The sequence below is a fragment of the Onychomys torridus genome, chromosome 5 (genome assembly GCF_903995425.1).
Source record: "Onychomys torridus chromosome 5, mOncTor1.1, whole genome shotgun sequence".
NCBI lineage: Eukaryota > Metazoa > Chordata > Mammalia > Rodentia > Cricetidae > Onychomys > Onychomys torridus.
In genome coordinates this window covers 119,888,030-119,903,002 of record NC_050447.1, presented here as the reverse complement: position 1 = coordinate 119,903,002, position 14,973 = coordinate 119,888,030, and the positions used below count along the sequence as shown (strand labels likewise).

Sequence of the window (14,973 nt, the reverse complement as noted above, 5' to 3'; positions counted from 1 at the left end):
CTGGGCTGCTGCTGGCACAAAACCACACTGACTATTAGATGGCAGGCACCTGTCTATCTTCCTGGTCTACCATCTAATAGTCAGTGTGGTAGACATGTCTGTCACACATCAGCTCTGCAGCTAGGATGTACATTGCAGCAGGTGACACCTATGCCTGCCATGTCATTTACCTGTCAGTATTTTTAGCACCTTTCTCAGATCTTGGTGCACAGTGGATACCTCACAAATGTTGGACTGGCCTAGAGGTCTCTTTGAAGCCAACACAGCCATTCCGAGCCTGCCTTCATTTGTGTACATGGGGCTCCTTTGTTTATTGGTGGGGATTTAACCCACTTTGATCAGCATCACTCTCATCCAGCTGCCTCAGGGGTTCCTTGCCTTACCACGGAGAACACCTGGCAAACTCAGTGCAGGTTGAAAGATTCTAAGTGAAAGCACATTCAATGTGCTGAGCTTAGCCACACAGCACAGTGCAGATGGGGTGGATGTCTCCTTGTGGTCCAAATTTACAACATAAAGTTCAGGTGTCTACTGGTTTTGCACCAACCAAAAATTGAAAAATTATTGTTGGAGGCTAAGGACACAGCGCAGTGGGAGAGTGGATGGTTCTCATTGTGTTGGGGGGGGGGGCTTGAGTTTTATCTCCAGCGTTGTAAACACAACAACAACAACAACAACCCCCAAATGAAACCCAAACCCAAACCACAGAAACATTTGAGATAGGTGTAGTGGCACATGTCTATGCACTCAGGAGGCAGAGGCAGGAGGATTGCCCAAAGTTCCAGTACAGCCTTGTCTACATAATGAGTTCAAAGTCAGCCAGGCAGGGACACATAACAAGACTGTATCAAAAAACAGAACAATAAGCCAATGAAATGGTTCATCAGATAAAAGCACCTGCCCACCTAGGTTCGATCTAGGGACCCACAGGGTGGAAGCAGAGAACCAGCTCCTGCAAGTTGTCCTCTGAGTTCCACATTGTGACATGTGCATGCATGCACACACATGCTAAATAAATAAATAAAATTGAAAAAATAAAATAATGACCCTAATAAAAACTTAAGTTGAATAGTGGTAAGACAGGGAACTGTCTGTGGTTGGCTGCCCAAGGACCCCAAAGAGAGTTAGAGGCTTAAGAGCAAGGAAGTCTACCTAATGCAGCTGTGGGCAGGTGTTTTGGCTAGGGCTACTATAGGAGCGGGCATCAGAAGAAGACAGCAGTGAGCTTTGCAGCGGTGACACACCATCTGAGGCCCAGCCACTCTCTGACTAATACACCAAGGAGAGATTTGTACAAGCTTTATCCTGAGGGAACCAGAGAGGCCAGAAGACCTGCAACTCACAGGACATACATATTTAACGACACACTGTAGAGTCTACATTATTTATAGTACGTCAGGATACCCTCTGGCAGATTTTAATTGGATCACAAGTGAAGGGTTAGACTGCTGCTTTGTTAATGGACATTTGGCTTTGTATTGAAAAAAAAAGAAAGGAAAATGGCTACCTGGGAGGAAAGAAATGATGCCTAGTGGCTTGCTTTGGGAAAGAAACCGTCCGTGGTTATCATTTTAACCCACAACTTGCATTTTCCTGATTGTTCATGGGAGGTTCTGATGGATGACAATTAACATCCTGGGAAGGTGTTTAAAATCACATGGCTGACATAAAAACCAGATCCAGGGCTGATGAGACGGCTAAGTAAAGGCATTGGGGTTGAAGAGGGTAAGTCTAATGGCTTGAGTGTGATCCCTGGACCATGGAGAGGTGAAAGGGGGGAGCTAACGCTACACGGTGGTCCTCTGTGCTATCTGAGTAATCCTGGTGTGCCATCACTCACACACACACACACACACACACACACACACACACACACACACACGACGGGGGTGGGGGGAGAGACAGAAGACATACATACACACATACACAAGAGAGACAGAGACAGAGACATGAGAGAGAGAGAGAGAGAGAGAGAGAGAGAGAGAGAGAGAGAGAGAGAGAGGAGAGAGAGAGAGGAGAGAGAGGGAGAACTGTATCACACAGCTAAGTGTTGTGACATGTGTTTGAAATCCCAGCACATGGCTGGTGCAGGCAAAAGATGAGGAGTTCAAGGCTAGTCTCGGCTACATAGAGAGTTTGAGGCCAGCACAGGCTACATGAGACACTGTCTAAAAACAACCAAACAAATACATGAAGTAATATTCATTAAAACCACCGCACACGTCTTTCTACATCCATCCATGTGGTCTTACTTTACTTTGCAGATAACTGAGCCCGCTGCTAAAGCTCAAGTAATTTGGAATACACAAAGAGGGCAGAACTATGTCCACAAGCTCCACACCGGAGTGCCAGTAAGCTCAGCCTATGAACTGATCTTGTTCATGGAATTCTTGCGGCGATCTGGACATTTCATAGACAAAGTTCAGTCGACTGTGTAATTACAAGTGTGAGGAGCAGGCTTCAGTTTCTAGCTGCAGGCACCTGGTTCAAAAGCCTTCCCAGTGGTTCTTACAAATCTATCCAACTTCCGGGGGCTGGCAGACATCGGCACCTCTACCAGGTTTGTGCCAAAAGATCAACTTGGTCAACAAAGCGTGCCTGAACCTTATCCCAGAAGAAACAACACAAATCAATATGGAAAGACTCTGGGATATGGAAGCTAATGGCAAACTCAAGTCGTTCTGGTTTGGACTGCTGTGAGCGAGGTCACACATTGGCTTCATGCTGAGGAAAATCCAAGACAAATGACCAGATTCCACTGACTGAAGTAAATGTAATAAGAGACACAGAAAGATGACTCCATGGTGGCTTCCTCTGAAGCCCCAGACACTTTGGCTCCCACCCCAGCACACTTGTGCCCACACTTACTGCCCACCCCAGCACACTTGTGTACACACTCACGTCTCCCTGACTGCTGCCCCAACAATTGCTGCCCTCAGAGTTCCACATTTCTCAGTGACAAGTAGACAGGTGGGGCAGCAGCTGCCTGGCACAGCTGCACTCTGAAGGCCAAGGTCAGGAGGGGGGCAACTGGAAAATTCAGTCCCAACTGCTATCTTGGAGGCGGGGTGGGTATTTATTAGTACAATGCACCACTGGAGGGACCCCGGGTCTTTAGTAGTATACTAAAAGACCCAGAGTGGAAAATGTCAAAATGCAACTTGAAAACGAAAGAAAACCACAATTCCTCAAGATCCTTGAGGTACTGCACACTCATGGCTTTGTGCAGTGTGTGCAGTGTGGCAGTGGGCTGTCTCTGTGAAGACACAATGGGCTGGTGGGATAGCTTAGTGGGTAAAGGCACTTGCCATGCAGAGCCAATAACTTGTGTTGAATCTCTGGACCCATGGTGGCAGAGGAGAACTGACTCCCCCAGAGATGACCTCTAACCTCCACACATTCCTCTCTCTCTCTCTCTCTCTCTCTCTCTCTCTCTCTCTCTCTCTCTCTCTCTCTCTCTCTCTCTCTCACACACACACACACACACACACACACACACACACACACACACACACAAAGTAAAAAGTAAAAGCCTGAGTCCTGTGGTGTTTTGCACCAACACCATGCCTTTTCCCAGTCTTTCTGATCCTTGTTTTCTCATAAATACAGATTTTTTTTTTTGCATACTTGTGATCAGTAGAAAAACAAATGAAGGGATGGGTCATGTTTATTTTTTGTTCCCAAGGACTATTTGATCTGATAATTCCAATAGTCCCATCTCTGCAAGAACTATGTACCTGGCTTTCCCATTAACGTTGTTGGACTAGCAAGTGAGGAGAAATTAGTTTGACCTGTGCAACAGATTGTACTTGGGATCTCAAACAGTTTTTAGTAATTTAAAATAGAAATTGAATTTTCAAATTAAAAAGTAGAATATACTTTAAAAAGACTTTATTTTATGTGTATGAGTTTTGGTCTTTTTAAAAAAGATTTATGTGTCTATTATGTATACAATATTCTGTCTGCATATATTGCTACACCCCAGAAGAGGGCGCCAGATCTCATTATAGATGGTTATGAAACTCCATGGGGTTGCTGGGAATTGAACTCAGGACCTCTGGAAGAGCTGCCAGTGCTCTTATCCTCTGAGCCATCTCTCCAGCCTGAGTTTTGTTCTTACAGAAGTCTGTACATCACATTGACTGCCTGGTGCCCTCCTTGGGAGTCAGTCAGAAGAGAGCAGCAGATCCTTCTGGAACTGTGCTTATGGATGGTTGTGAGCAGCTGTGTGGGTGCTGGGAATTGAATCTGGGCCAGCTGCAAGAACATTGGTCAATCTCTCTAACCTTATAATATACTTTTTAAAGACTTCCCCCTCAAACTTTAGACAATGAGCATAAAAATCAGGAGAAATAATGAGTCTATTTTTTAGACAAGGAGGATAAAAATCAGGAAAAATCATGGTCTATGCACAAGTCTGGAAGCTTTGCAAAAGACTGCACATGTGTGATTCTGAATGAGCATTTTCCTCTTGTAACTACTTCACATTTTAAGTATCTGGTTAAAACTGTCATTTCACTGTCCCATGGAAGGAACAGCACAGGGCTGGGAGTGTGGCCGGGTGCTGGAGTGTGTGCATGGCATGCATGCACATTTACTGTTTCAAATAGAATTTTCACATGGCTTAGAACCATATGCTCCATAAACAATAGCTGCTCTTAGTACAGCATTCTGTGAGGCCCAATTTGCTCTAGGGATCACCTATATTTTATGTAAATATATAACATGTCTTATAACATTGTGTTTTAAAATGGGGGATATGATGTATTTAGAGATTGTGAAATTGGTTTTGTGAGTTTAAGCAAGAACTTTATCAAGAGTTACATAAAGGATAAGCTGTCTGAATACATTGTATATGGAGTTTAGGAAACTTGTTTCAGTTGTATGCATGGAGCATGTGTCTATAAAGTATATCTCTTATTGAGTTGAATAAAATTTGGAAAGTTACTCCAAAGCGTATATTCTTTCCCACCCCTCGATAATAGGGAATGAGCCCACGCCTCACATGTGCTAGGCAAGTGCTCTTCCACTGAGCTACATCTCCAGTCTCTAGAAGCATGTATTTTTAATGAACACAATAAAGTGAGTATTCATTCTAGAACAAAGGAAAACACTTACATATTTTTCTATCACTAATAATCAGATCTTCTCTTTTATATTCATAGAAATGATTGTCTAGCTTTATATGTGGTATTAAGGGTATTCAAACCATTTAAAAGAAGTTTTCTTCCCCTTTTTATGAGTCTCATTAGAGATTTAGCATCTGTTGACATTATTTTTCCACAAGTGGATTGCCATTCCCCTTCCATTTGTCTACCAGAAAACAATAGTGGATCCAAGGACTCCTAATCTTCAGCTTATTATTCTCCAGTGTGGCTTATCCCCATGGCCAAGATGTGACAATCTCCCTTTATGACACACAGATTTATAACAAAATAGGTTTTCATTTCAAACAGATAAGAATGGTAATCGGTCTACAAAACACTCACCCATTCACACATCCATCCCCTCCTTCTTAAAACCCTTTAGAAATGAAATCTCTTGTCCACATCACCCTGTTTAGTCAGAAGAAAAAGAGCCAACTTAGTTGAGTTCTGTGTGGTTCATTTCAATGCTGCGGGGGTGGAGGGGCAAAGTAGGAAACACAATGAACATCAGTCTGGAGGGGCTCACTTCTAACATTTTGTACCTCTTGGGGGACACTTGGAGGAACCCCATGTGGCGCTGAAAACTTGAAAATCGCAATCACTTCAGTATTGAGTCTGCTGCCCTCTGAACTCACTGAGGGCTGTGTCTTGGAGTACAGCTGTCAGGGGGACATTGGATGGAATTCACAAATGTGCCACTTCATTTTTCTCTGGTGAAACCATTGGCTGTTTAAAGATGATATTCATTTTGAATGGAAGGGGCTTTCCATGGAAAGTAAGTAGAGAGACTCCAGGAGGTAAGGAAGGTCCCAAGGGTCCCAAAATAGACAATGGATATACTTGATACCATTTGCTGAGAATGCACTCTGAACACTAAATCAGGAGCTGGGCACAGAGAAGCTTTTCTAAACAGGTGAGGACAGAGACCATAACTGCACTAGCTAAGGTATACTCAAGAAACAGGACAAGCACAGAGGAGAAACACCACCCTTCAGGGGGAGCTGGTGAAGAGCAACAGATGTTATTCAAAGCTGTGGTGTTTAAATTGAGGCATGGGGAAGATATAAAGGTGCCTACCTCTGGGAACCTAAGGTTATATGCACAATGTCCATTCAGGACATTGCAATTGAGGCAAAACAGTGTGAGTACACCAAATTCAGAAACAGCAGTTTCTTAGCTTTTAGCTAAGCCAGTGGTTCTCAACTTTCCTCATGCTGCGACCCCTTAATATAATTTCTCATGTTGTGGTGACCCCTTCCCAGACATAAAATTATTTTTGTTGCTACTTCTTAACTGTAATGTTGATACTGTTATGAATTGTAATATAAATATCTAGTATATACGCAAAAGGTCTTAGAGGGCCCCTATGAAAGGATTGTTTGACCCCACGGGGTCACGGACCACAGGGTGAGAGCTACTGATGTAAGCATTTGATATGCTTAGGATGCTACAGACAGCCAGAGACTGCTGCCATGCTCAGTGAGTTAGGGAAGAGCCCAGACAGGGCTGGAGAGGAGGCCAGGGCCACTGTGGTTTCCATACGTAATTTAAGCAGGAACACACGGAAGCTGGGCTAACCCCACTGCTAGGACACAAAGTGCTAGGATTTAGCTGGAGATATGGTCTGGTTGGTGCAATGCTTGTCTAGCATGCATGAGACCTTGAGTGAGGTTCCCAGAACTACAGGAATTGAGTCTGGCGGCAAATGCCTGTGATCCAAGCACTCAGGGGGTTGAGGCAGGGGAATGAGAAGTTCAAGGTCATCTAAGGTTATCCAGGCTGGCCTAGAAGGTAGGAGGCACACTGTCAACCCTCCCCTGACCAAAAACAAATACACATAACCCAAACAAGACAAAAAACACCAGCACGATCTGGCTAATATAAAAGATTGTTCAATAAACTTTGCTACATCAAAAGAAATATTCAGAACTTTTGATTGGTATTTTATTTATGACTATACCCATTTTCAAAGCTCATGTCCCCTTTAATTTCTGCTTCTTAATGCCATCTTGGTGCTTGTAAACCGTTGTGCTTGAGCTGAGCTCTCTATGGTAAGTGATGGGCTATTCTCCATATAATCACCACCCAGGCTAATCTTAATGGCTGTGGGAACCACTGTGTTAATTTTCTGTTAAGTTTCTTATTAGCATATATTAATTACATAAAGATAGTAGGTTTCATTATGGCATTTTCCTAAGTACAGATGTTTATCATGTAGTCTGAATACAGGAGAAAGTAGTACTTTTGGTTCTGGCTTATTTCCTTTAACATGGTGGTCTACAGTTCCATCCATTTTTTCCTTCAAATGATATGATCTTGTCCTTCTTCATGGCTGAATAATACTCCCTTTGCAGGCTTATCATAGACAGCTTAGCCCCCTCCTTTATATATGCCATGAAGACAGTTCTCAGGGTTTCCTCAAGGCAATGCTGCTTCCATAAAGCTTTCATCTTATCTTGAGCTAAATTCTAAAGCTTATGATTATTAGGCCACATGTTTTCACGGCTTTCTGACGCTCAGGTGAAAGGCCACCAGAGGGCCTGGCACTTACTGTTTTGCTCCAAGTGAGGCCTGTGGTGTGGTGCTCCTTAATGTAGGTCTGAAGCTCGCTCCAGATGTTGAGATAGGACTTCACCCAATCCACATGGCGCAGATCACTTTTGTCACAAAAGACAGTGAAGGAGAACAGAGTTAGGTTAGAAAATACAATTTCATACTCCGTTATCTGGAAGCCAGAGCTCTGGACCAGTCCAGAGCAGCTGTCCTCTAGCCAGAGGAGAACACTGGGAAGGTGGGTAGCCCTGAGTGCTCCAGAGAAAAGCAGGAAGATGATGAGTGCTCTGAGCTTCAGGTATGGGGAGAGCCACAAAGAGGGGGACCCCATGGAGCTGACATAGGAAGTGCGCCATTTATAGTGGAGGTGACTATGGAGAGCAGAGTATTCCTTCTGACCTTCTTCCTATGCAAAATAAAGAACAGCATGCTTCTAGGAGTGGGGACAGCACAAAAAAGAACAAAAGGGAACCATGTCATTCAGCTTGCTTTCTGTAATTCAAGAGTTACTTGGTTTTAGAAGCATGATTGGCTAGAGACTTCTTCTCTCTATGAGTGATGAGGAAGTTGGTATTATAAGAAAAATGTTTTCTTATCAGCAGGCAAGACCCCATACTTCTAAAGTGACTCTCACTGAAATATCTTAATTGATACTTCAATTAAGTATCTCTTGACAATGAGAGCTATGTGGAGCTTGATCAGATTTTGTTTTATTGAATGAAGAGCTAGTTGAAAGCTTGCATTAATAGGGTTAGCACATGGGATTGAGAGAGCTGTTAGAATAGGCCAATGGTGGCATTTCTTTCGTAAAATATATTATGATTAATTCCTTGGGAATTTCATGTTTGAATCACATGCATCCCCCTTTGTGGCATTTCTCTGGGCGATTTCTGCCCCCAGAACTTCTTTCCCCCATTTTGAAGGAAGTGGTGGTCAGCAAATGAGAAAATGGAACTGGGTTTCCAGTTGGCAAAAACTTGATGATATAGGTAGGCCACTAATCTGAAGGTAACCATAGAAGGAGACCTCTTGAAAACATTGTTTTCCTTGCAATGTTCTGAGTGCCAGCAGCATGCCTAAAGTCTGCTGCAGTAAGCCAGAACACTAGGGAAAGTGAGCAGGGAGGTGATCATGGCTTGGATGAGATATGTCCCTCACAGAGCCATATGTTTGAAGACTTGGTCCCAATGCCCTGCCATTGTTTTGGGAGGTTGTGCAACCTTTAAGAGGTGGAGCCTACTTGTAGAAAACTGGTCATTGTAGGGTGAGCCTATACCTCCACTTCCTGTTCTATCTCTGCTTCCTGACCTGCCCAGAGGTGGGCAATCACCCACCACTTCAGCTGCCAAGCCAGCCCTGTGGTCATGCCTTCCCAGCCATGACGCTCTGTATTTCCTGAACCATGAGTTAGAATGAACCTCTCCTGTCTTAGGTAGGTTCAGTTGGGTATTTGTGATATCAATGAGGAAGCAACAGGCATAAGGATTGGAATCTTGATCACTCTTCAAAGGGGAAGACTCGGTTCGGTTTTCTTCTACAGTTTTAGATTTGTTGGCTATATGACTAGAATCTGTGAGGCTCTGCCTCACATTCATGGTTAAACCCCCCAGAGTAAGTGGAGCTTCCTAGGTCTGCCTCATTAGTCTCTTGTTCTATAAGGTATATACTTGCCTTCCTGGCACTGAGTGGGCTGAGGCAGGAGGATCATGAATTTGAAGTACCCTGGGCACAGGAAACGGTGTGTACAATAGCTGTGAGAGAGTGAGACTCAACTGCAATGTAAATCAGAACTTGGTTTACATACACGCTCTGCCTATGCAGATGTGTCTCATCTGTGTGTATCCCCTTATACAACACACAGACACGACAATTTACACACACTAGAGATATTGGGTTATACATCTGACATGGCTTCTACTGAAAGTTCTAGCAACCAATAAGTGCCAGATCTGTATAGGCAAATGAGTTTTTCTTTTAACCACTGAAGTGTTACTTTGACCTGGAGAAAGTTCCAGAACTTTGATAAATTCTAACAACCAATGAAGAGCAAATCTATGTATGTAAATGTGTTTCTCACTTAACCATCACAGTATTATTTTGACTTAAAGAACATTCCAGAAACAACTATAGGAAGGAGTGACTTCATGGTGTCTTTTACCCGAAGTTAGTCTCTAGGAGAGTAGTTGAGCAGGATCCAAACACATGGAAGCTGAGGAAGTTCCCTCCAGTTTCATTGGCTCTGGAAGTTGTGAAGTCACACCTTGGCAAACACTGCTCTGTTCATATAGAGTCCTTGGCCCACAGTCCTTTTGTTCCAACCATAGGGCAGCCTGTCTTTCAGCTTTCTCCTACAGGCCACGTGGGCAATGCAGAGAAGGTCTTGTGGGGAACTTGGGGGAACTACCTACAGATGGATGCTGGGCATGTGAGGCTCCCTATAATCATTAGTTCACCAGTATAAGATATTCAAGGGGGACCAGGATCCAGATGACCCGATCTGCACCTCTGGTCACATTTCTCTGGCTTATTACATCTTTTTCGGGTATTCTGATGATGTAGTGCATGGTGATGCTGCCTGATTATTTTATATTTAACATGAGCAGTTGAGATCAAGGGGCAAAGCCTGAGCTGGGACGCTTGGCACGGGCTTGTAGTTACAACCACAAAGGAGGCTGAGGCTGAAGGATCACACTTGAAGGTCTGCCCGGACTCTCTCTCTCTCTCTCTCTCTCTCTCTCTCTCTCTCTCTCTCTCTCTCTCTATATATATATATATATATATATATATATATATATATATATATATATATATGTAGAATGAATCCTTGTATTATAATTCTCTATACCTCACAAATATGTTACCAATATTCTTATACAGTGAATAAATATTGATTTAAAAAATAGCTTGGTGTGGTGGTATATACTTGCCTTCCTGGCACTGAGTGGGCTGAGGCAGGAGGATCATGAATTTGAAGCTAGTCACTGGGATTCATAGTACGATCTTGTTTCAACACCCCCCCCCAAAAAAAAAGAAAAAGCCTCCTAGAAGACATCTCCTCCCCCAAAAAAATTCCACTTAAAAAAAAGCAATGCAAATTTTGAATGGGTACCATCTCGGCCAATGGGTTAGAACATGGTAGGTATTTATATCTGCTATCCATTTTTCTTTTTTTCTTTTCTTTTCTTTTTTTTAAAGATTTATTTATTTATTATGTATACAGTGTTCTGTCTGCATGTGTCCCTGCAGGCCAGAAGAGGGTGCCAGATCTCATTACAGATGGTTGTGAGCCACCATGTGGTTGCTGGGAATTGAACTCAGGACCTCTGGAAGAACAGTCAGTGCTCTTAATCACTGAGCCATCTCTCCAGCCCATGCTATCCATTTTTTTATGTTTTGTGTAAAATGTGTCTTCTGGTTCTGATGCTCAGGTCTGCATTAGTAAGATAACCGAGGTGGTAATCCAGAGAACTCAGGTCCTCTGGTTTCCTTCCATCTGAGCAGTCTGAAATAAGGAAGAGATGTCCCCAGGAGGCCCCGTGCTTGGTGACTGATGGCCACTTCTGCTGGCTCCACGTAGGAGCTGGATGGGGAACTCCTCGAGTCCAGAGCCAGACAGTGGGAGACCATTACTCTTATTTCTGTCTCAGTTCCTTCATTAGTCATCAGGGACTGGCCCTGGCCCACTTAGCCAGCTGTGCCCTCACTGCAGGATGAGGACTCTTGTGACAATCTGTAAATAGGTTCAGAGACATTTTCCTAAACATCTCCTCCACCTGGTCTATCTCCATTTGACTGTATTTTCCTTCTGACCTCCGATCATTCTCTCTAGGCTCCATTATCTGGGCTGTTGGATACTAGTTCTTTCCATGCTGGTTCTCCAGACAAAACCCCTCGGTTCACCTGTCCTTTCAACAGCTGTTGAGTCTTGTTCAGACAAAGCTGTCTGCCCACTAGATCCGATTTCAGTTCAGTTCAATCTGGTTTTGTTCCCTTTGACCTGGCTCATGGTCTCACCTCTCTGGGGTTTGGACTCCCCCATTCCTTCTGTGTAGTCCCTCACTACCTCCACTGTGGTCGGTGGAAGTTTCCACTGGCGCATGCCTGTAATTCCGGCACATGGGAGACTGAGACAGGAGAACAGCCATGAGTTTGAGGCCAGTCTGGGATACATCAAGAGACTGTCTCAAAGCAGGAAAGAAAAAAGTTGCAGCACACAGGCTCATTCTTTAAGTACAGAAATCTATAACATAGTGGTATGTGGTCCAGTGGGGACAGTTATTCCCTGAAACAGAACTGAGGCAGCTTTCTTTATAAACGGGTTTGTCGTCTAGGAATCTGATGTCCCTCTCTGTGTGGCTTTCCCTACAAAACTGGAACGTTAAAATGCACTTTTTGTTTGTTTTTTGAGACAGGGTTTCTCTGTGTAGCCCTGGCTGTCCTGGAACTCACTTGGTAGCCCAGGATGGCTTCAAACTCCCAGAGATCTGCCTGCCTCTGCCTCCCAAGTGCTGGGATTAAAGGCGTGCTCTACCATGCCTGGCTAAAATGTATATTTTAAAGATTTAAAAAATTAAAAAACGTATGCTTATATGTGTGTCCCCCTGTGTGGGTATGTGTAGGTGCATGTAGGTGCCTGCAGACGCCACGTGAGGGTGTTTGGTCCCCTAGAGTTGAAGTTGTGAACTGCACAGTGCAACCAAACTCTGGTCCTCTGGAAGAGCAGAAACCGCTGCTAACCCGAACAACCCCCAGTCCCTTATTTTGTTTTCTTATTACATTTGTTCATGTAACTTTTGTGTGTATATGTGTTGGTATGCACTCCAAGGTGTGCATGTGGTGGTCATAGGACACCTATGGGAGCTGATTCTTTCTACTGTGTGAGGCACAGGAATTGAAATCAGGTCAAAGCTTGCTGAGTCTTCTCAGCGGCCTATTTATTTTTTGAAGACATGGTCTCATGTGGCTCAGGCACATCTCACATTTGCAATGTAGCAAAGATGACCTTGAATTGCCTATCCTTCCGTTTCTGCCTTCCAAGTGCTGGGTCACAGGTTCCAAGCTCAAATATGGGATTTTAATCTCAAGGTTACTCAGTGTGCCAATGAAGAGTCTGATGAGGACAGGAACTGGTGATTAAATATATGTTACATTTTAGGAGCGACAGGTAGTCAACAGAAAACACAGCCAGTAAAAGAAGGTACATACCTGTGTTTGTAGTCCTTCAGGACCCTGTTAGTGTAAAAGGTGGCAGCGTCATTCATCTCCTTGACATAAGGACCAGGTTTGGGGGACTGAGAAAACAGGACCGTCACCCAAGCATAGAAGAGAAAAAAATAGGATAAGAAAGAAAATACCTCTAAGAAGCAGAAGAAAAGCAACAGAACACTGGGTGAGCATTCTGTAACGGCTGGAGAAACATTTTCCCATCTCAGAGTAGGAAGCACTGGGCTTTCACAGGCTCAGAGAGAGCTGGCACACCCAGCCTGGAAGGGGCTTTCCTTCAGTGCACCAGATGGAGGAACCTGAAGGTGGCCCCGGAGGTCCCCGAACATGTGACGAGGTGGAGGGTGGCATTCCATCCAGACTCACCACAGCTATCCACCCCAGGGCGGGGATGCTTTCGCTGACCGCAGAGAGGTGGTTGAACATGCTGCTTCCCCGGTTTTTCTCTCGGAAAGTCTGTATTTCTTGAATCTTCTCCGAGATGGGTTTCAGAAGGACGGCCACTTCATTCTGTAGGCAAACGTTGGGTTGGTTACTGTGGACAGACAGAACCCTCTGTGCGCACTGGCCTGAGAGGACCACCCAGGGCTTGCCATGGGTTGGGGTTTGAAAGGAACACGTGACCTTCTTGCAGAAGAGGGTCGTTTTCTTCATTATATTAATGAAACATTTCTCCCCATCCCTAAACTCTCTCTTTCTTGTATTCACCCCACTATTCTCTGTTTCCCTCTCTCCTTCTCTTGTTCGTTCTTTCTTGGCAGTATTAGGGACCAAACCTAAACCCCCAAGGGCATGCTAGGCAAGCACTCCAGCAGTGAGTGGGGCGGACTTTGTTACGATGATACAGAACAGTCTTCGGTATGCCCGGGTTCTACTGTTGTGGGTTCAACCGACTGTGGGTGGAAAACAGTACAGTAAACAGCTTGGGTGACAGACAGATCTGATCCAAACAAGAGCAGCAAGAGCAGCAACAAGGCTGGACATGGTGGCTTATTCTTGGAACCCCGGCACTTGGGAGGCTGAGACAGGGGGCTTACTGAGGCTACAAAGTGAGACCCTAACAACAAAGGCAGACATGGTGTGGTGGCTCACACCTCTAATCCCAACACTTAGGAGACTGAGGTAGGAAGACTACTTGGAATCTGAGACCAGCCTGGCTAGAGGGTAAAATCCTGTTCCTACCACCACCCAGAAAAGGCCATCATGATTTCATGATTTATCCTATTTTATGACCTTAGCCCGATTCTTTCTACATGGTCCTCAGCCCATGCACAGTCACATTCACTTCTGATTAATTCAACAAATGATTTGTCTAGTGACATTAACATGATTTTCAAAACTATGTGAGCAGAGTTACCAGGTAGCACAGGGACGAGAGCCCCACAGCACCATGGCTGCTTTGAAGCCCTCCCCTGTGACTGGAGTGTTCTCTGCTTCCTCCAGGCACTGAAGAGCCAGATACAAAGGTGGCGGGTCTGTGTGTGCACATGTGCACCATGGAGACAGCAACAGCCCTGCTTTGCAGGAGCAGTTCAAATGCTTTCAGGCAGATTTTACTCAGTCTTGTTTGCAGGAGGGGAAGCAGAAAAGCTCCTCAAAACTCTCTCATTAAAAACAAAACAAAACAAAACAAAACCCCAACATTTCAGAGCAATGCTTTCCAACCTGGCCTACACACTGGGGCCATCTCTCCCCACCAAATACTCATTACCTGGTCTTGGGAAGGACTGGGCAGGATTGGGAAGATTGGGCAAACTCCCTAGGTGGTCACAGTCACTGCTGCAGTGGTGTGTCATACGCCAAAGGGCAGTCCTTTGGGGCAGGAGCAATAGACCATAGGGGAAGAAATGACGCTCAGCCACAGCGGCTCCTAGGATCTGCTCTGACTATAAAACCCTTGCTATGTCTTCTAAGGAAGATGCTATACAAAGAGGCTTTGGAGTTAGAAAGATGTTGTTTCAAATCTCCCCTCTGCCACTTACCATCCACGGGGCCCTGAGCAAATCCCTTTAGCTGATTGTTGATTGCATCTGGCACAAATGAAAGCTAA

General features: G+C 44.6%; 1 protein-coding gene across 1 annotated transcript in view; it reads right to left on the bottom strand.

Moving 5' to 3' along the window:
- Cap2 (cyclase associated actin cytoskeleton regulatory protein 2) overlaps positions 1-14,973 on the bottom strand; it is a 143,868-nt gene that overhangs the window by 28,111 nt on the left and 100,784 nt on the right. The window contains exons 5-7 of the mRNA XM_036189137.1: positions 13,290-13,433; positions 12,906-12,991; positions 7,699-7,804 (exon numbers count right to left, since the gene is read on the bottom strand). Of these exons, the coding sequence (XP_036045030.1) occupies positions 7,699-7,804; positions 12,906-12,991; positions 13,290-13,433 (336 nt within the window). The remainder of the gene's footprint in view (positions 1-7,698; positions 7,805-12,905; positions 12,992-13,289; positions 13,434-14,973) is intronic.